We start from the raw sequence: 21,261 nt of genomic DNA, 5'->3' as shown, positions 1-21,261 counted from the left end.
TAAACAACTGACATTGTTACAAAACAAACTGTTGCCCCATTTTAAGTTGCCAGTTGTATTAGAGCTCAACAATTAACTGTGAAATACATTAATTCACCCCTAGGAAACTCCAAATCAACAGCGTTAAGCCTGATTCCAGAACCCACTTCAGTCTTTCTTCAAACCCTGATCAAGAATTAACAGATGCACAACAATGCAGATAAAAGTCTCCTGCAGTTGTCAAACATTTGCTTTTGTTGCGGAGTTTCACAATTAAAGCCTAACCAGTGTTCTGATGGCACACTGGTAAAAAAAACCAAACAAAAATAAAAGCCAAACATGCACAAAACCCCCCAACCAAATGGCTGACATCTTTAGGCAACATTCTACACAGGAAAGCAAATACCAGTAGTTTTCCCACAGAAAAGTAATGCAACTGTAGCACTGGGGTTAGGGAGAGGCTAGAACCAGAACAGAAAATGTCACCAAAATTCTTTTGATGCTCTGAAGGGGCGGGCAGGGGGAAAAGATGCAACAGGGAAGAAAAAAACCAAACAAACCAAAAACAACCCAAAAGAAAACTCAATGCAATCATGTTTAATACTCGTGATCCAATTCTGGTTTGTTTGCTTTGACTAGTTTTTGTGTATATTTTTAAGGGAAAGAGGAAACAGTTGCTCTCACTATCACAGCTTAAAAGAATAAAAGTTGCAACATTTAAAAAAAACAAAAACAAACCAACCAAACAAACCAAAAACCAAAACTGGATAAATGCTGTCTTTGTAGAAAAGTACAAAGCTCTACAAGAACAGCCAAAAGAAAAGCGGGTCTTTGGAACAAATCATAATATTTTAAGGCATGTTATAAGAAACTTTCAAATACTAGAATTGGTAATCCTATCAGGGTACAAATGAAACAGTGATCCAAGACCGATGACTCCTGCAGGGTGGCCATGCAGCTGCTGCGTGGCTCACTTACCTCCCTTTCTGCTACCCCTGTAATCTGAAAAATCTGTCGAGTGCAACTGTCATTGATTCAAGCTCCACTATCTTCACGTTAGTGGAAATACAAATAGTGCATAACTACTTCCTCAAAACTATACGATGAAAGACATCACTTACGCTTTCCCCTCCCCCCGCCACATTGTGTGGTAGCTTACATACGGCTTATGTTTTTGAAAATACAAGAGTGTAATGAAGAAACAAGACTGGGAGATTTTTTCATTAATATTTTCTGTTAAAAATTTACTGTGAAATTTTTCCTATATTAAAAGCCCATCTGTTTTATATTAAGAACTTCATGTTAGGCTGTTCAGACTGTACTTCATGTCATTTTCTTGGTTGATGAACAATCTGTGAGGTAATATTTTGTCATCTCTGCAAATAACATTGCATAACATGCAACTCAGTTTCAAATTTGGGTTTGGTTGGGGTTTTTGAGGGCTTATGCAGTGGATCTCACACTGGCAAGCTGTTCTACAAGAGAGGTTGTAACGCTCAATAAATCATTTCCCAATCTAGACATTTTAAACTTTGAAATATCATTAATTCCACATCTGACATCTTGATTAAGCCTGGCGGCTGACACAACGGGCAGATGGGGAGTGGGGGTAAGAGAACATTCATACCATCTAGTTTAGGCATATAAGTTGTGTGACTCTGAGGACCAAAGTTTGCTATATGGTCAATGGAAAGAGGTAGGTGCCTCTAGGAGGGCGATTCAGAGCACCCAACATGGGCATTCAGATGCCAGAAATAAACAGTGTGCCTATCTCCCTAAGAGAACAAAGTACAGTAACGAAAGCTCTGCAAGGTAGATGGGAAACGGGCTACATTTACGTTCTAGTAAGGCTTAATGTTTTGTGACATCTAATGCCCTTTGATACACTGGCTGTGGAAAGGTCTTGAAAGATTAAGGGCAGAGATGGCCAGTTCTCTTCCATTAATATGATTTCCTTTAGTTATCATCCACTGAACTATAATTCAAAATGTTAAGGGCATTTATGTATGAAAATCTGCAAAGCGTTTTGTACTCAAGTTTCTTTTGTAGCAGATGAGAGCGTTTTTAGGAAGTTCTGCAGATGGAGGCAAAACTCTCGAACCTAACTCCAATTACAGCATTTCTAAGGGCCACATACACACACACACACTCAACGCGCACACACACACACCCCAGCACCCCTGTTTTCACTCATTTAAACACAAGGAACTACACTGTTACTGCACAAGATTGAAAAACTAATAAATGCATGGTGTTATTTAGACCACAGGCTCAGTGACTCTATTTTTATGGCCAATTTTACCTATTAAAAGATCCAGCTCAAGACAATCTCTCCAGCATTTAAAATCTAAACATTGTGATTGAAAACTTCTCTATACTTTGATTGTAAGACTTCAGAATAGGTATTTCTGTGCCATTAGTCATGCAAATGATAAATACTTCACTGCTATGAAACTAGCAAGTCAGAGCTCGAGCATCCTTTCAAAATAAAATATTTGCTCCCACCATTTAACACTACAATAATTGGGGCAACCTTTGAATAGTGTGTCAGGCAATTAAAAAGCCATTTCCACACTCACCTAAGGAATTACAACCGTAACTATTTCACCTCTGAAACAAATGATTTCACATGGTTATTCAATTTAAGTTTTCAACATTAAAGCTATCAAATAGCAAACTTGATTTTCAAAGGTTAGTTAGGGATCACACCAGAGAACGTAGCCCTTAAAGGCAAGAAAAACTGTTGTCTTTAACAAACTTAAAAATGCAGGATGTTCATACTGTCCCACGAGGTTTCTGCAGAAGGGAACATATGGATGCAACATGGCTTAATTTTCCTTACAAGATGGTACTAGTTAATCTATTAAAGTGTTCCTTGTTAGTAAGGCTCAGCAATTTTTTTTCATCACAGTTGCTTCCTCCTGGTTCAGTAAAGTGATAAATAAAGATGCTTCCTGCTTTGTAAACAGAGGGTTTGTTTGGCTTTTTGCAGACCAAAAACCTGAAGCGATCCTCCATTTTTGAGCAGCAAAATGAAAGATTTTAAACATTCCAATGCCAGACTGTTTCTTCACCCGTCTTTTGTTTTCAGATCTTGCCTCTCATTTCACACACTGATTCAATGTTTTCTATTTCAAGATGTGGGATAAAGTGTAGAAATAATAGCATCAATTTTGAAAAAAATCCAAACTATATAGGTCTCTGGTAGCCTCTTCCTCTAACACTGTCAGAAGTTCTGGTGAAATCAATGTATTTGACTGAACAAACTTGGCCACAAGTGATAGCGCACATCCTGAAGCACGGTAATTAGACACTGAAAGACTTGGCTCTCCTTTCGCACTTTTGCTAGTTGTGAATGGTCTTCAGAGATATTATCTCCACTGCTTTTGTTTCCCATTTCCAAAAGTTTTCCAACTTCTTCAGAAATAGTTGCCGTTGTTGCTGTCTGACTTGACAACACACAGACGCTCAACCGGAACGACCCTGTAGATCAACTGGCTGTGCCATAACATTGCAGGTGCTCAAAGGGAAACATGGGTGAGATGTGGTCATTTAACCCAATTATATTCAGAGTCAGTGATTGACTTTCAATGCTCAGCTCTGAGTTCATGTTGCTACTTCACTACAGATGTATTTCAAGTGACCCACAAACCAGGAAGTGAAGTAGACAGTTTTACCACCTTACAAAATTTCTGCAAATTAAGTCCAGGTTAGGTCATTTTTAATGCTATTGTATATTACATGCAGAACAGCATGGGTCATCTTTGTCTGGCTGTGCTGCATAGTTCATTTGTCTAACAATTTCCGCAAAGAGCTCATCCACCATTGTTTTACTTTTAGCAGAGGTCTCCATAAAGGGGCAGCCCCATTCTTCAGCTAAGGCTCTGCCTTCGCTCAACGATACTTCTCTCTCACTTTCCAGGTCCACTTTATTACCAACCAGAATTACTGGCACCTTCTCATACCTACAGTTTGAAACAAACAAACAAAACAAACAAACACAAAGAACAACAGCAATAATTATATTTTTAAAATGGAAACATTCTAAATGTAAACATCTATCAGCAATCAGTACAGACCCAACAGGAAAAGAAACATTTGGATGACCTTAAAATTTTACGTTGAAAAAATGCTTTGCATATTTCACATTCTAGCAATTTGTTACACATCTCTTTCCCCCTAGAGCCTTCTTTGAGTTCTAGGGAATGCTTCCTCCACTGAATTTTCCTTCCCGCCAGGCAATCTGCCAGGAACACTTCCACAGCACAGAAACCAGGAATATAATATTTTTAATTTTTTTTATGATGGCGATCTCAGGGTCTAAGAACAGGATGGACGTCCAACCCTCCCTTCAACATTACGTCCTCCTTCTCCCTGAACTGGTATCATATTTTATTTTCTGCTTGTGATAAGGATGCATCACTCTCCCTTCCAAGAGTACATTTATCTTTGGTTAATATACACAGAACTCTCAGGTTAGCAATAAAAGGGAGAAAACCAAAGGGCCAGTAAATTCATTTGCAATTTCAGGAAACATAGCCCACTTCAAGTACCGTACGCACACAGAAGTACTGTTATATAAAAACATGTATTAGTCAATACAGAATATGTAAACTCTCCCTTGCAGCATTCACACCATTATGCCAGTTAAACAAAAGGGGGAAAAAAAAGTGTTCCTGGCAATACTATCACAGTTCTGCTTCATAATCAACTTGGACAGCACAATAGATCATATAAGCCATGAAGGAATTTATTACTTTGCACCTCCTTGTGAGGGGATCTTTGCCAATTTTTTTAAAAAAATTCAAATTCTTGTCCTCCTTTTTTCCATCCTCACACGCATAAACTCTTCTTCAGATATGGAACTAAGTAAGTGTTGTCAGGTTTTAAATTTACATATTTGCCATAGCAGAGAAGAAAACACTGGGCTTATTTCCAAAATACTCTTACACAGGTTTTCTCATGAAAGCAACAAGGACTGAGAGAAAAACTGATTACAGCTTTTAGCACTTAAACTAAACAAAGATTCAAGAGAAACAAGATGGTTCCCTCTTAATTTAAACCTGATTTTCTATGTTGTATTAGCTTAGTATTACTGCTTTGAGTCAAATCACTTGAGTAAGACAGCTGCAGACAGACAACAGTCACAGCTGACACCTGCAGCAGTTGGAGATGCCATTGTCCTGAAGGCACCTATAACCCCTTCTCCATCCATCCCACCCACCCTCCCTGCATCCCAGGCAGGGCAGCAGAGCAGATCTGGTGCACGTGTCTCAGCTGGTTGAGGGAAACATCCAGCAGCTTGGTCTAACCTAACAGTCACGATGAAACTCAGCACTGGAACAAGGAACCTATGTGCTCCTGGTGGGCTCTACTGCAGGGACAGTGGGCTCCCAGAGAGTCAGGAAAGGACAAAAGGGCAGTGACTTCTCAAACCACCTCAGCAACTCTTACACCACTGCAGCAGTATCAAAAATTGGTCCAACTATGCCACAAGATGCAGTTGAAATTCTAAACTCTAGTTATGCATCTTTGCTAACTATGGGAATGTCATTTAATCCACAGTCTGGGGCTGCGGTCAACAATTGTAGAGAATTCCCCTTTCACCATTTATCCTATCCTCGTTTACCATCTGAAGAGGCACAAGCCATTGCTTACTCTGTGGATATACAGTATTTAGCACAACGATACCTCTGGAACTCTAGCAAGAGCTAAGCTGCCATTAATTAAGTACCAAAATACACACAAGCATCTTGAAATCTGTCCTCCCGCATTTAAACACATGATAGCATAGTCTTTAATTACATAAGATGGATGGCATTCAACAGATAAAGAGAGTAATTCAACATTTCTTTTTATCTTTATTGTTCAGATGCATGCGTCCGATTGTATTTGCTGTACAGCATTAAAACCCCTTCAATGAAAGTGGAATAGGGTACACTTTCACATTTCTTGGTATCTGAGGACCCCAAACTTCCCTTGCCCCCCACCAGCTCCTCCAGGTATTCCTTTATCTTCTGAATTTTACCAGTGGGAAAAATTGAGAAATTCAGAGCAGCCACTTGACAACCATTCAGCAAAGAATTAGATGAGCCAGAATTAAAACACAAGATTACTTCTCGTTCTGCAAGATCACTCCAATTCACTGAGAAACATATATGAGGGGGAAAAACCCAACCCTCACTTGTTGCAGATTTATAGCCAGTTCCACTGAAATATTCAAGTGCTTTAAAAGGTTTAGGAACCCTAGAAAAGCTGGGCAACTAAATATCTGAGGATCTATTTAATACTGAGTACTTAGCACCTGGGAAACGGAGTGGTGGAAATAATGCAGTTTTGTACTACCAAACAAAAAGAAGAACTGACAAGCTGACAGGATAGATGTGAAAAGTCTAATTTAATTTATTTGCACAGGACCATCTAGGAACTATTAGGTGGAACAGACAGAAGCACTTATATGTATTGCTTTTTCCTGCTTTTGCCTCCTGTATTTACATTATTCATTACCAACCTTCACCACCAAAAATAAGATGGGAATTCTACAGTCAATAGCCTTATTCACCTTATAATTCAGATTTGTCCAATAACCACTTTGCAACATTAAATTGTGTAAGAAAATGTTTCTGCAAAACTCTCACGATGTCATCTTATTAAACTCATCTTCACAGGACAAAAAAAAAGTTACTCTTGCAAAATATATCCTTGTACTACCTAAATTTTGAGTAGTCAACATTACAGAGAAAATACTGATTATGTATGTATATTCTGCGTGACTTAAGATATTTTGGTTTTATATATATGTATGTATTCTTATGCCTGCCTATAATATATATAGAAACTGTTTGTAATATGTATGCACACAGAGTCATGCAATTTGTCTTTCTATATAGAAAAGTCAGTATTCATTATCTAGAATAACAGAGGTTGGAATATGGCAAGTAATGGCAGAACAGCCCATGGATACTGAGTGGAAGACTGGCTCCAGTATGGGCTTATGAGCTCCAGTTCAGTACCAGTCCTGCCAGAGCCAAGCTGAGCATGGGAAAGCCAGACCGGACATCTATGTATTGTTTTCCCCAAATACCGAGATGATGACGAATTGACTGTGTGTTGGTCAGTGCCATACATCAACCAAAAGGTCTTTACAGAAACTATGTGGTTCCACATAGTGGTTCCAGCCCCTGCTCATCTTCATTCAGAGTCCCTGGAGGTCTCCACACAGTACTTCCCAGCTTTTGAGTTCTGGTAACACACCATGGAAACCCTAGCTCTCAACTAAATCAAGCCCTACAAGCTCCGAAGTTTAGGCTGGCTCTCCACCCTTTATCTCACAACAGTGCCAGAATTTCCTGCCTCACTTTGTATTCCGAGCAAATTTATTTCTGATAGGTACGGGGGAGACTCCTCCCTCAGTGCTCTCCTCACCATGGCTGCCGATCTTGCTGGAGGTGACTTTTGCCTGCTCCTGGAGGCTTCACTCACCATTTGCAGAGCTTGGACTGGCCAGGCATTGGTAGACCCACCACTGAGGTGCTGTGCAGCAGCACAGGCCCGCAACGGGGAAGGGTGATTTCTCAGACATAGTGGAATTACACAATTCCAATGAAATTTGAGGGCAAGAACATCACCTCTTCCTCACACGCTTTTCACCCTGCTGGATTTCAGTAAGCCAAGATCTGCCCTGCAACACCCAAGCAACAATGCAAGACCCTTCCATACAACACCCGAAAAAATATATAAAATTGCCAAACTTAGGAATTCACGAATGCTTCCAAAAGCTTCAAGTAGGACCTAACCTACTCACAAATACTTATAGCAGAGCTAAAGAGGCTAACCTCCCACTCCTCATCTATACCAGAGCCCTGACAAGCCGGACTGCTGCTGCCATTGCAGGATGTCCGAGGGGGCAGCTCAGCCCACTGCAGGAGCTGGGCAGGGGTCTCTCCTCTCAGTGCTGCCCATCTCCAGCACTAAGGTATGGGCAGGGGGAGAAGTGGCACAGTTCTGCTCCTTGTTCCTGGAGCAGGAAAATCCAATTTCCTCAATACTGCTGAAAAGCTTCAAGCGGCACTGATCGCTCCTAATGAAAAGCATGAAGGCCACCTGAAAATGAGAATGCCTGCTGGTTTCATCTCTGTCGGTGCAGCACAGTATGTATTCTAGGGCAAACATCATAGCAGAGCCTGTAAGAAATATACTCAAATGCAGCACAGGAAGGCTTGACTTTTCAAGACCTCTTCAGGCGCAAGTTTTTGCAAGACCAATTACACGTGTTTGCAGAACATGTTTAAAGAACAAGGTACCTCACCCTGTTTAAATGATCTCACGATCTTAAGCTCCAATGTGACAAGATACTGAGCAGTGGCAACTCCTGAAGAGGTAATACAATTGCAGCCATTTACAGCCCCATGAAAGACACCGGTGCAGAGTCAAATACCATCATATCCAGGATATCGCTACTGTCACGGCACAGTCATTACTGCATAAAAGACAACCAGCATGTAATTCCCAGTCCCAGATAACTCTCAATGCTAAAACCCATGTTTCTATCCATCTTTAATGAGTTTCTGGGACCAACAGGCTGCAGTAAATCCCTCAGTTTTCCCGAGGATGGACACCATAGCCACGTAGAATCAATAAATACACAGACTTTAAATGTTTTATGTGGCCCAGCCATGCACCACTGACCACACAGCCTTACACTTCACACAATGATAAACAGTTTCTATATTTGATCTTACCTCACATGGCACATGTATCATCCACATTTCTGTTTAGGTTAGTATGTATACTTTGAATTAACAGCTTATAACAGTCAGAAAGCCTCAAGATGAATGCTATGGAAATGATCCTCAGAGATTTTTACCTCCTGTTTTCTCTACCTCTCATTTTACTCAGGGAGAAAAAAACCATGGGCAGTGCTTGACATTGCATCTGAATCTCTTTTACAAGGTACTTACCAGATTTCTGGTTACAACTGTCATTGGATAAAGATAAAAACCAAAGATGATGTGCAGTGAAAATATAATAAAAGCAAAGAATAAATGAGTAAGAATTACAAAGCAAACAAACCACCGAACAAACCCCCAACAAATACCTCACACCAAGACTGTGCCAGAGATTACCCAGTACTCCTAAACAGGGGGCAGGAAAAGCAAGCTGGACCAGTACAGGAGAAGTTACTAAAAAGTTCAGATGGGTTCCTGCTTTGTAATTTCATATTCTTGAAGTGTTGCATCTTTTCCAGAATTTTTGCCTGAGCTTCGTATCAGAGCCAAGTATGTTCAACTAAAATGCAGAAACTTTCTGTAGAGTAAAAAAAAAAAATCAAAAAACCAAAGAACAAAAACGTGTATTCTTGAAGACTATTTCTTATAACTAGCTTCAATTCTGTTGAAGTTTGTGGAAAGATGTAAGATTTCTAGCTTTACATGTTAAATACTAGGACCACTAAATATAAAAGGCATCTATACATGATAACTATTCCTAATCATCAAAAGAAGTCTTCAGTACTAAGCCACTTTAATCACCTTCTACATGCAGAGTGTCTCATCTCCCCCCTATTTTACTAATATATTTCTGACACTTCTAATTGTCTTTCAAAAAAGAAAGTAATTTAAAGGACAAAGATATTATTTACATCATTGTTGTCCCTAATATCAGAAAGTCAGTAAAAATACTCTTCATTTCAGACTTAACAGAAAATTTGTGGTAACAATCCTGCCAAAATACACAGTAAAAGAATTCTGGGCAATATGAACTAAAGTATCAGAAATTACAGTTAAACCTATTAGATTGTTTACAAATTCATGCATAAATACCACTAAGCATTATTTCATAATGTAACTTGCAAACTTTGATTGCCTGCAGTAAAATCTGTCACAACTTAAACTAGAAGTTTCCTCATCTAGAGAAAGAACATATTCCCAGTGTGACTATCAAGACTTTTCTTATCCCTTTCACACAATTACTTGGACATTTAATACAGGATCCTCAATAGTTAAAAACTCGCATCAGCTTCAGAAGATGAGAGTGGTGTCCGGGGGGGGGGGGGGGGTGTTGGAACTAGATGATCTTTAAGGTCCTTTCCAACCCAAACCATTCTATGGTTCTACAAATAGACAGTGTTCCCTAGCCTGTTTCTGAGCCTCTCATACACCAGGATGAGAAGCAGCAAGACCACAGAATTGTCAAGGGGAAACCAAACAATCTTAATCTTTTGCTGAAAGCTTCCAGTTCTTAAACCAAAACAGCAAGAAAAACATATATACTTCTAAAATAATTACTACCTTGGCTTAAGAAATTCAGCCAGAGAAGACTTTTCACTTTTTCTAAACCTTGATTCTTTGTATTTTGGTAGCTTTACAGCTTCTAACATTATGAGTTAAATCAACAGCAGGGGCTCGGTCTGCAGAGCCTGCAAATACACACCAATGAACATGTGTGTATTTACAAATATATTTATTACATCTATAGAATTTATATTTTTATATCTTATTATAATTTTTATATTATGAATATATCTATATAATATATTATATATTTATAATATATAAATAAATGTGTAGATTTATGGAATGTGCCAGGAGATAGATAGGTATATCTAAAAGTAGGCAAGCTTCTGCAAAGTTTGAGTACCTTGCTCTCTAATGGAAATTATTACAGCTTCACAGGTAAATCCATACAGAACACCTATAATACCCCCACCATTCTGATGCAAACAAGTCACTCCAGTTTACCAATTAATTGCATTTAATATTTGCTTTTGTAAGCTATATTGTGCAAGGCTTTAATTACTTAAGCAACAACTCCAAACAACAACAAAAAAAAGCGTCTTAAAATCATTTGTATAAATGAGTAGATGTTCAAGACCTTATTGGAAGTCCCACTGCAATTAGGTGGCTGAGTCATGAATTAGTTTGCTATAAAGAACAGCCTATGGCCTAATTGCAGGACTGGGGATTTAACATTTTATTCTAGGCTTTGACATGAACTCCTTATATAGCCTTTGGGAAAAAAACTCTTCAGATGGATCAACTGAGGTATATAAAGTCAGAATAATTTTACTTACTCATAGGGGAGCAAATTAAATAATTATTGTAAAACAACTTGAAGAACAATATTAGAATAATGAATAAGCACCACATCACATCACTTTTGAGCTGCAGAAACTACGTTTATTCTTGCACACAAAACTTTCTGGAAATAATCACCTCAACTTAAATAAAATACTTTTAACAGTTCAGTTCTGTGGTTGTTATAGTCAGCTCATGCTTTCCAGTTTGATTTCAAGGTCCAGGAAAAGTCTCAACCAATGCCAATTTTGCTTAAATTGTTTGGCAGGGTCACCCTTGGTACTGTGCTTGTAAGAAATTAGAGGAAATAATTCTCTTCCAAGCAAAAGCCCAACAAACCCCAATGTAATGAAGCACCGTATATATTTGCTTCCCAACTGTTACTATAAGCAGTTTCAGCCAAAGCACCTGAACACATTATTTCTAGGCAGCTTACAGCTGAGACCTTCAAAGTGACAAGAACCATGGATGGTACTATCCAATATGCATACTGAAAGGCCATCTAGTAAACCTACATCCCTTTGCTGCAACAGAGGCAACAGGATTATGCATATCATTTTTATATGAAGCACACTAAAGAACTTTCCAGGCCATTTCTGATCACTTCAGAGAAAAACTCTTAACTGTAGAGGAGATTATATATATATATATATGTAAATATAAAATGTATATACCAGGTTGGATCGATCTCTGAGCAACGTGGCCTAGTGGAAGGCATCCTTTCCCATGGCAGGGGGGTTGGAACTAGATGGTTCCTTCCAACCCAACCCATTCCATGATTCTATGATTTTCCACATCTAAGATCTTATGGGGGAGCTAGAGTAACTATAAACTCCTTAGATGTGTTCAGCCTGCTTCTGCAAGTCACTGCAGACGCAGCCTATTTTCAGCTGTTACCTGCTTAAATGGTAAACCAGCAAGAATACCTGAAAATCCAATGCCCTGCCAACATGCCCAATGAGAGAGGAGTTCACTATTCACTAAAGGGAAGTCCTAAAGAAAAAAAACTTGATCGTCAAGACCTTAGGGAGACCTTTGCTCATTAAGTTTGCAGAACTCCATGAATTTTTAAATCATGTCCCATGACATTATTAGTTCCCCTTAAAGTAAGGCTCTGGCATAAGAACTGACAAACAGCACTGAGGGCTGGGGATGACAACAAGAAGCCCAAGACAGGAGTCACAGCGGTTCACACCTAATGGCATTTCAGATGCTCAAAAGCCTTTGTAAACAAGAAATTAGCTTTCACCTTAAACAGGGCACCTCTCCCTATTATCTATCATTAAAATTCATATCTCATCTAATACTGAAGTCTATTACCCAGTGATATATAACAACCACCTGCTTAGCAGCAGGTCTACTGTGAGCATATCCAAACAGTATTTTAATGCTTGAGTTCCCTCTCTACGCCAATCAAAATTCTTGTCTTATGCAATTGAGAATCAACATCACTTTGTTGAAATCCTGAAGTGCTTGCCACATTTAGCAACTCAGAAACACTGGAATTTTCAAATAAGAATTTTCTATTTCTTGGTATAATTTAAGAACTTTAAGAAACCACAAGTTTCAATTCTACATAAGATGCAAGGCAAGTGTTTCACCTGACATTTTGTTTCTAAAAGCAACAGGAAAATCGTAATGTCCTACAAATCTGAGATTCTCACAGGTGCACAAATTTCACTTATTTTCCATCTCTATACTCAGTTTGCATTGAAAGAAGTCTAGTTGCCAAGAAAACAATGAACAGATTACAAGGCACGGTATGGCTGCTTAAGTACAGTTCTTGCTCAAAGTTTCCAGACACTAAAGCTGAGCATTTAATTTTTTTTTAAAACTGCTGCTACTAGCTGTAGGAATGACTCAACATCTCCAAAATTAGGTCTCATTTAAGTATTGAAACTTCTGTGTCCATAACTGAAAGTTATTCTTAGTGATCATATTAGTTTTCTGATCTTAAATATTTTTAAGCTGTATGCCATGCTAATACATTAATGTTTGTTCCAATATAACGAGCATGACTGGGTATGTCAAGGTTTTTGGTACCTACCAAATGTACAACATATGCAAGATACTAAAATTAAAGAGGCTACTATCTACCTTTTATTTGTATTTTGAAGTCTTAAAGAAAATTATTTAAAATGACCTTTTTTTCAGACATAACCACTTAAAATTAAATTTTATCCTCTGATACCTTGCAGAAAACACATTAAATGTCAAGTAAGATGAGTGCTGACACATGATTTAAGAGATGCAGGGTCAGTTCCATCCCCCGTTACAGGCTTCCTATGCAGTTTTTAGCAAGTCCCTTTAACTCTGTACCTCCAATTTCCAGCTGAAGAAAGCAGCAGTTGCCAGCTTTAAACTCTGAACACCTATGGCACATAAACACTTCTGAAGTCTTCCACCCGTCATGATGGAGGCACCTGAACATTCTGAAGGATGCATTAGCAGTTTTGCTTGGTCTTCAAGAGAAAAACATCCTGCATCCGAGCTATTCTCAGCAGTAGGCTATGTAGCACCACAAACCTTCAGGCTTTCTTTACAAGTACATTAGGGCAGAATCTGCACCAACATCAAGCTTGCCAGAAGAAAGAAAAAAGCTATCGGATTAGGTGTGCGTCAGACTCAGAGCAAGAACACCAGCCTGGGGGACAAAGCCAAGGTTGTTACCTCACTTCAACACCACTGGCTTGAGCAGAAACTGCAAGGGCTCACAGTATCTTAAAAGATATGCTGACATTGAGGATTCCTCCTCCTCCCTGCTTCTCTGTACACAACTTCTACAAGGTCAGAAAGCCTGCCTATTCTGACAACATGGGATGGAATGGGTCCCTTTGCAAAGGCAATAAAAAATGCAGATATCTATTAAAAGCAATATAAGCTTCTTGCACATCATACAGCAAATCTATGGATTTTAACTTTCATATTTTTAATGTTTTATATTGCTGTGTTCAAAGAAGTTAACAGTGACTAACAAACACTACCATTTTTCTATTAGTACATGCTTTGTCACAAGAAATTTCTCTCAGAAGCGTACCACTTGACTTGCAAACCTTTAGATGAATTACTGTATTATTTTAAAATGCACTGTAAACTTACTGCACAACGAAGTACTGAAAAAGGTGAAGGAGGAGAAAAAGTAACGAAAAGGATTTGTGCCAATTCAGATATACCAAAGTTTACACCTGCAGCTGGGTTAAAGAAAAATCTGTCTCAAATATATTGTTAATATTCCATTTGGAAAAGCTGAAGCAGCATTTGGCCCTTCCATAAAGCACAGAATCTGGGAAGTAACTTATGAGGACAATGGTGGGTCTAGTTTCTTATAGATTTGGTCAATGCTGGTATCTGAAATTCTAGTTTTTCCTTCTGTCTACAACTTTTCCCCTCACCATTCCCCAGTTCATAATTAGAGCTGAGCACATGCCACAGTTTCTTCCACAACTAAGAGCACTGACAGGGTGTCTTTCCAACCAATAGTTCAGATAGAACTTAATCATTATTTAGATTTCTAATTTGTTCCAGACATTGAGCCACAGAACCACTGGGCCAGCAAGGAACCTCAGGAGGTCTTTAGACCAACCCCCTGCTCAGAGCAAGGTCAGTCAGATCTCAAGCAGCTTGCTCAGGGCCAGCTGCAGTTCAGTCTTGAAAAACCCCAAGGCCAGGCCTCCCATTACCTCTTTGGGAACTTGTCCTAGTGTTCAGTTTAGTTTAACTTTGCCACAGAATTCAAAACTTACTGGAAGGTAATGGAGGAAGACAAGACAAGTAGACAGCTGAGTTGCGTAAGGCTTGTTTCCGTATAAAATGGACTGAGAAACAACTGCCAAAGCTATATAAATATTTATAGCTATTAGTTTATGTACAGGAACTGATAATCATACTTACAGGATTCAACATAGACATATATCCTAGAATTATGAAAGCAAAGTGAATTAACCAGATTTTACAGAATTAACGAAAGCTCATGCATAAGTTAACAACTTCAATCCCTTTATCCTTGTTTATTTAAACTAAAGAAAGCAAAAATTTTTAGTGGATAAACAAAGAAAAACTTTGGCTAGCAAAAACAATCAAACGCATATGCATTTTAAAAGGGCCAGAAGACTATAGCCCTGTAAGGTATTATTTCACTGTTCAAAGTGAACACACACTTATATTCCTTTAACCAATTTATAATCACTGATAAAAATCCTACTGCAAAACTATTGTAATAGGATTTTCTCTAGCTCATTAAAATTACACTTTTACAGTCTTCAAGAATAGGCCTAACAATTAATTCAAAACCTTCTTAGTAGCATCACTTGCTTCCATAGGATTAGAGTTCAGGAACTATCGTGTCATGTCATCCAGTCAGAACCACACAGAAAGCAACAGTTTCTCCTCCATGTCGAGGTAAGAACCTTCTTAGTCCAAGAAGTCAGAGCTCCTGACTTTCAGCCTACCCAGACCTAGCCTCTGAAAATATATGCAAGCCTGGATCATAAAGTTCGATTGCCACCATCTGGTCTGTAGATTAGAGCATTACATATGGATATGAACTGTATCTCCACAGCGGCTTTTATTTATTTAATTTTAAAATAATTTGACCTTTTACAATGAAACTAGCTTCAGGTCACTACAACTTGAAAAAAGTGAAATAAAAATAATGGGATTAAGAGGCAAACAATTTGGCATCAATGTCTGCTCTCTCATCAATCCCTGCTAAGGCAGGTAGATACCAGAGTTTATATGATATTGCATAGCCTGAAGAGAATTTGTGTGTCTAGTACGAAGCAGAGATGACTTTGTTGCCCTAGTAACCAAAGAGGAATACAGCTTAATGTCCTTCAAGCTAATAAAAATATCCTACAATGCATGTAAGACAACTCTGCAAAAATATGCCCTGTTGAGACAGATTTCCTGCACAACGGTACAATTAGGTTACAACTCTGGGTATTTTTCAGAAGATAGACTATTTCACAAAAACTCTAAGCAAGCGGCCACACTGGTATACTGAACCAATTTAGGAGAAAATAGTACAAGTTCTATCATTTTCTTTTACTTCAGCAGTAGTATTATGACTTCATTCATATCCTTTTGATTGTAGTCAAGCTCTCTTTCTCCAAAATAAAATTTGTCTCCAAAGAAAAGAAACAGATAAGAATCCAAAGGCCTTGACTAGTTTCATTAGCAGATGCTCTTCACTCCTGTTGAGTTTCTGTGAAAACATTTGACTTTCAACTTGGGAAAGAAAAACATTCTGCCATAACTTCAAAAAGTTGGTGGCCCTTATCTTACGGAATAATTTCTACCATAAGCCTGGTTTAAATAACTTTTAACAGTGAGTGAACAGAGCACCAAGAAAGTTTTCTTTCCACAGTTTTCAGAAGTGACCTCCACCTTGAACAACTCAACTTTGCAGCTCTAGAAATTTGATTCAGAAAAAGCACATCACCTAGTTAAGTGAAACTGTTGCCGTATCTAAAGATGAATATACAAAAATAAGAGCCTCCTAAGTCACGTGGGGTTTTTTTGGGTTTTTTGTTTTAAAAGAAGTTTTTGTTTATCTTCAAGTATGAAATACTGCCTCCCACAATACCACCTCTATGTGGCAAATAGAAAATATGATTTACTGATAACCTCTCTTCTATGCTGAGGATAAACTTCAGAAATAATTTTCTTAGGGGCTTTTTTCATTCTTCCTACAATAAGACAGATACCAATTAAAGAAAAACAGAACCAGACTGCTTCATTCTACATCAGCATCCTGAATGTATTGGAAGACTTGAAACTAAAGTTTAGCAATTCTAGTGTCCAGAACTTTCCTGGGAAGAACTTCTTTATAAAATGACATCAAATATAGGGTATCTAGTACATAAAACAGTAAAAGCTAAACATATTATTCCTCCTTACCTGTGTGTATGTGTATCTCAAATCTAGTACTTGAGTAAGTATGAAAATGAAGCCAGCTAATATGAGGAGCTCAGATATACTCAGATGTTGAGCTATTTATATTTTAAATACTGCATAAATGTTAATTTCTTTGGGTCTAGTCTAGGTTAAAAAAAGCTCCCTTTTTCCCCAGGAGAGTTTTATTAACCTGTCTGACAGCCATTTTATCGTCTCTGGAGATACTCTGTGGCACTGTCACCTTGAAGACCGTTTTCTCTTGCACACGTTAACCCGACCAGCTATGAGGCCATACCTGCACCAAGGTTAGCCTCTGGGCCTCCATCACCATGCAGTGCCCACACCACTGCCCCTCCAGGGCTGCAGCACCTGGCTGCTTTAGCCGGTGCCAAAGCTGTGTCGGCAGCAGAGCGGGTACACCAGGGTCCAAGCCCAAGGCTCCTGGCTGCCAGCATCCCTAGGGCACCGCTGGCTGATAGCCTATGTCACCCAAAGAGACGGTTACGCAGCTGAACGGATGGACAGGATGGACTTTGCTAGCTGATAGAAAAAGCAATGTGTGCATGCGTGTGTGAGAGAGAAAAAGAATGAAAACATTCACAACAACAGGCTATAGCTCTTTGCAACATTTTTTTTTCCCCAGAGGGAGAAAAAAAACCCAATAAGCCAGGCCAAACTAAGTAATTTATTTGAAGTGGTGTAAATTCCCACACGGACACGAATTTTAATGTTGCTTAAATTAGACAGGAAACAACAATGTGGCTTTACATTGAACAAAACTTTCATATGTGGGAAATGCCTATTTTAAACAGAATATGAGTGCAGAACCTGGTGAAATGCACATTTTGTTTTTTGTCTTGGGTCCTGACCCCACAGGCTGGAAGACTGAAAAAAACCCTGCACATATATGCATATATTTGTGTATATATGTACATTTCAGCTGTCTCTCTAGAGAAAACTTACTTTTGAAGTGGTAGCATTTAGGTAGGTCACAGTTTGTGATAGATTCGCTAAACCATAAGGTACTTTGTTTTATTCTGAGTAACAAAATGTTACCCCAATATTTAAGTGCCTGTTTGTCAGGCTCTGAGTACAGAGAGGATGGTAATTTGTATACTTAACCCTCAACAGCAACAGTAAGGACAGTAAGAAAACATTTGAGAAAGTTGGATTTCTTTTAAGAAAGAGCCTATATTTAAAAGGTACCACACACCCTAGTGTCCATTACACTTTCTTCATTGACTCACTAATTGGTAACTAGAATTTCCTGAAAATTGTCCACTAATTATTTTTCCACATTAAATTGTCCTATGTAGAAAGGCCATTCAAATTAATAAGAGAGTGTGTGGGGGTGGGAAGCCCAGACTGTTCCCAGTCCTTTTAATCTAACCACATTTCTTGCTGACAGACAGAAAGTCTTTCAAAAGGAAGGCGTTTTGATCATCTCTGGGAGAAGAATGTAGACTTCAATTACCAGTCCAATTATCCCAGCTAGAAAAGCAATACAATTGCTTAATTTTAGAGTAATAAGGGAGCACCTTCTCAGCTTTCATCCAACATGGAGCATTTCATTGTCCCTCTCTGGCAGATGAGGCTACCATGACGGCAGTCACTATTTCTGACTAAAAACCATCTAGAGGAGAATTCAACATACGCTAACTTCAGTGATTTCACACCTTCAGGTTATTTGTTTTCTTTCTGGAATACACTCATCTCACCTTAAAAAAAGGATGCTTTTTTGTATATTTTAGTCAAATACAGTTTATGAGGGTTAGAACAAGATAGAGAAATTAAAAAAAAAAAAAAAAGAAAAGAAAGCAATAGCCTGCAATAAACAGCAAATCACATTGAATGACCAGGTTCTTGAGAATTCATGGAAAGAATACAGGGTAAACTTTACCCCGCACACACCAAAATCCTGTTTTCTTTCCTATGTTGAGTCTACAAAGTAGCAATTCTTCCCAGAGGTGAAAACTTTGAAACTCACAGGGTTTTTTCCTCAGTGTGTCCATTTCAAGCCTAGAGATACACCAGGGATAAACCCTGCAGTACATGGTATACCTCTCACTCTCCTTCCCTCTTTCCTTATGTTTCACATCAATCTGGACCTTTTAAGTTCAAATATCCTGATCTTAGCTTTCCATATATTTTCTTTCCTTTTCAGAACACAGTTACATTGTAAATGTTGGTAGGTCAAAACTGAATTATGTGGATTTAATCAAAGAGTTACAAAAGTAGTAAGAGGAAATAGTCAGGAAACACCACCTTTCCATCATCAGATTAGACTACCATGATTCTCATCTTGAGCTTCTTATGATACCGTTTTTAGACAGATAATGGTGTTTTCAACATGTCCACTACAGTTCAGTAGCATTCGTACTGTCTGCAACTGCCAGTCATTTCCTTCCCCCGAGACAGGGCCCTGCTTTTAGTTAAATGTTCACATCATGTGTCCTGTCTCTAAACCATTACTGCCTCTTGGAAATCACAAATGTAACCAACAGAGTAAATGAAAAAGATGAGAAGAAAAGATGGTCTACCAGGAGGCTGTCCAAGGACTGCATTTGCTCACCAAGGTTCCTGAAAACCACCCTTGCACAGATGTGGATCAAGTCCAGCAACCCTCCGATTCCATGGTCAGTGCAGAATCTGAGAAACAAGGCCTGGTGGCAGAAGGATTATTTCCATAATCGAGCCATCCTTTTAAGTAAAAAAACTAGTACTTGAAGCAGTAATAGGAAAAGCATTCCTTGCCAGCAGTTGCCGACAGACTCATCTGACAGGTAACAAGCATCTGACATTGCTTGCTATGACACCTGGTTACAGAGAGTGCTAGAAATGAAAGGGTTACAAGAAGTTTGACTAAAAACTGCTCGATGGTAAACAGGCTCAGCAGAAATCTGCAACAGCTACATAGTAAGACAGTGATACTCCAGTAAGTAACAGAGGTTACACAATCCCAGAAAGAACAACTATAATGTATATATTCCTGACTAGAGGCAAGACCATTGGATACCCATTCAGTCCAGGCAGAATTATCACCTGATCCATAATGTTATCGTTAAAGGCAGCAGAGGATTCTTAAGCCTAATCCCATCAAAACACAGCCACTCATTCACCACATAAACGGGTAGCCTAGCTTCTCCACAATTTGAATCGAACTTGGGAGTATTTGGATTAAGTGAAATTCCAGAACATGCCATCATGCCTAAATTTCCTGGATCATCATCAAGGATCAAGGAGCAGAAGGCTATGGATTTGCTCATGTGGCCAACCTATAACAAGTACTGGAGAAGCAGATGATAAGATTAAAAGCTGTGGATGCTCAGTGAGCTATGTTCTTAAGTGAGGCTGCAGACATCCAAACTAGGGAAAACACAGAAGAGATGCCTTTGAAGACTGATTAATCAAGCTCCTCATGTTTGAGATTTAACACTAGAACTCTAAGGACTTTTGGCAGGCTATCTTGCTATCATCTGTTTCTCCAATTTCTTCCCAGGAAAGAGTCTATCATCCCTCAGACAACTGTTTGTATGAGGATAGCCACCTAAGCAGATTCTACTCCAAATATAGTGCTATAATCAGCAATATAACCTGTGCATAGAACTTTTAAGAGAAGGAAGACATCTGAAGTACAAGAATTGTCAAGCCTATGATGTGGATATGATCATCAAGCCTGTGGTCTACTCAGTATTCTGTGCTAACAAGATCATACAAAGGCATTCAGAAATTCACTGCTCAAAACATAAGGAACGGAACTGATGTAAGAAAGCAGGAAGTAAAGAAAGGAAAACATTCTGATGGCAAGTATTTCTAGGCCCAAATACAAAACCAAGGTAGGCAAATGTACCGGGACTCCAGAAGAATTTAGGGAGCCATGTCCAAGAGGCTGCTCCACAAATTTTCTGCCTACCCACTTAATTTCTTGGCAGACGGCATCCATCTAAAGATTTTGTTAAAACAAGGTGGCCGTCTGAAGGCCTACAGCTGTGCAAGCCCAGCTGAGCCATGTACTGGAACCACAACAGGGTCACACACCCAAGCTCCCTTGGGATTTATAGAGGCATGCAAGCAGCCAAGTCCCTCGGGAGGCCTAATTCACTAAACACTCCTCTGTGAATCTAGCAACACACCAATAGTAAGATACTCAACAAAACCCACAGCAGATACCACTTCCACAGAAATCCATTGGAATAAAAGCAAGTAGCTGCAACCCTGTTTCTCACATGTAAGGCAGCAGTACATACAGCAACCACAGCACCGATCACAGAGGCAAAAGACGTGCACCGTACCCCTTTCTTCAGTCGTAGAG

The 21,261-nt window shown here is 39.0% G+C and overlaps 1 protein-coding gene and 1 long non-coding RNA gene across 2 annotated transcripts in view; both read right to left on the bottom strand.

The window, feature by feature from the left end:
• Window positions 1–1,411: 1,411 nt before the first annotated feature.
• RAP2A (RAP2A, member of RAS oncogene family) overlaps window positions 1,412–21,261 on the bottom strand; it is a 31,124-nt gene continuing 11,274 nt past the window's right edge. Inside the window, exon 2 of the mRNA XM_056328282.1 lies at window positions 1,412–3,944. Within this exon, the coding sequence (XP_056184257.1) occupies window positions 3,707–3,944 (238 nt within the window). The 3' untranslated portion in view covers window positions 1,412–3,706. The remainder of the gene's footprint in view (window positions 3,945–21,261) is intronic.
• On the bottom strand, window positions 5,817–20,250 carry LOC130144499 (uncharacterized). Its single transcript, XR_008820149.1, has 2 exons — window positions 12,190–20,250; window positions 5,817–11,951 (listed from the first exon to the last, which is right to left on the bottom strand). It is a non-coding gene; the product is annotated as an uncharacterized LOC130144499 (long non-coding RNA).

The sequence above is a fragment of the Falco biarmicus genome, chromosome 2 (genome assembly GCF_023638135.1).
Source record: "Falco biarmicus isolate bFalBia1 chromosome 2, bFalBia1.pri, whole genome shotgun sequence".
Classification (NCBI taxonomy): domain Eukaryota; kingdom Metazoa; phylum Chordata; class Aves; order Falconiformes; family Falconidae; genus Falco; species Falco biarmicus.
Note: the sequence above shows the minus strand (reverse complement) of the source record. Positions and strands in the feature narration are given on the sequence as shown.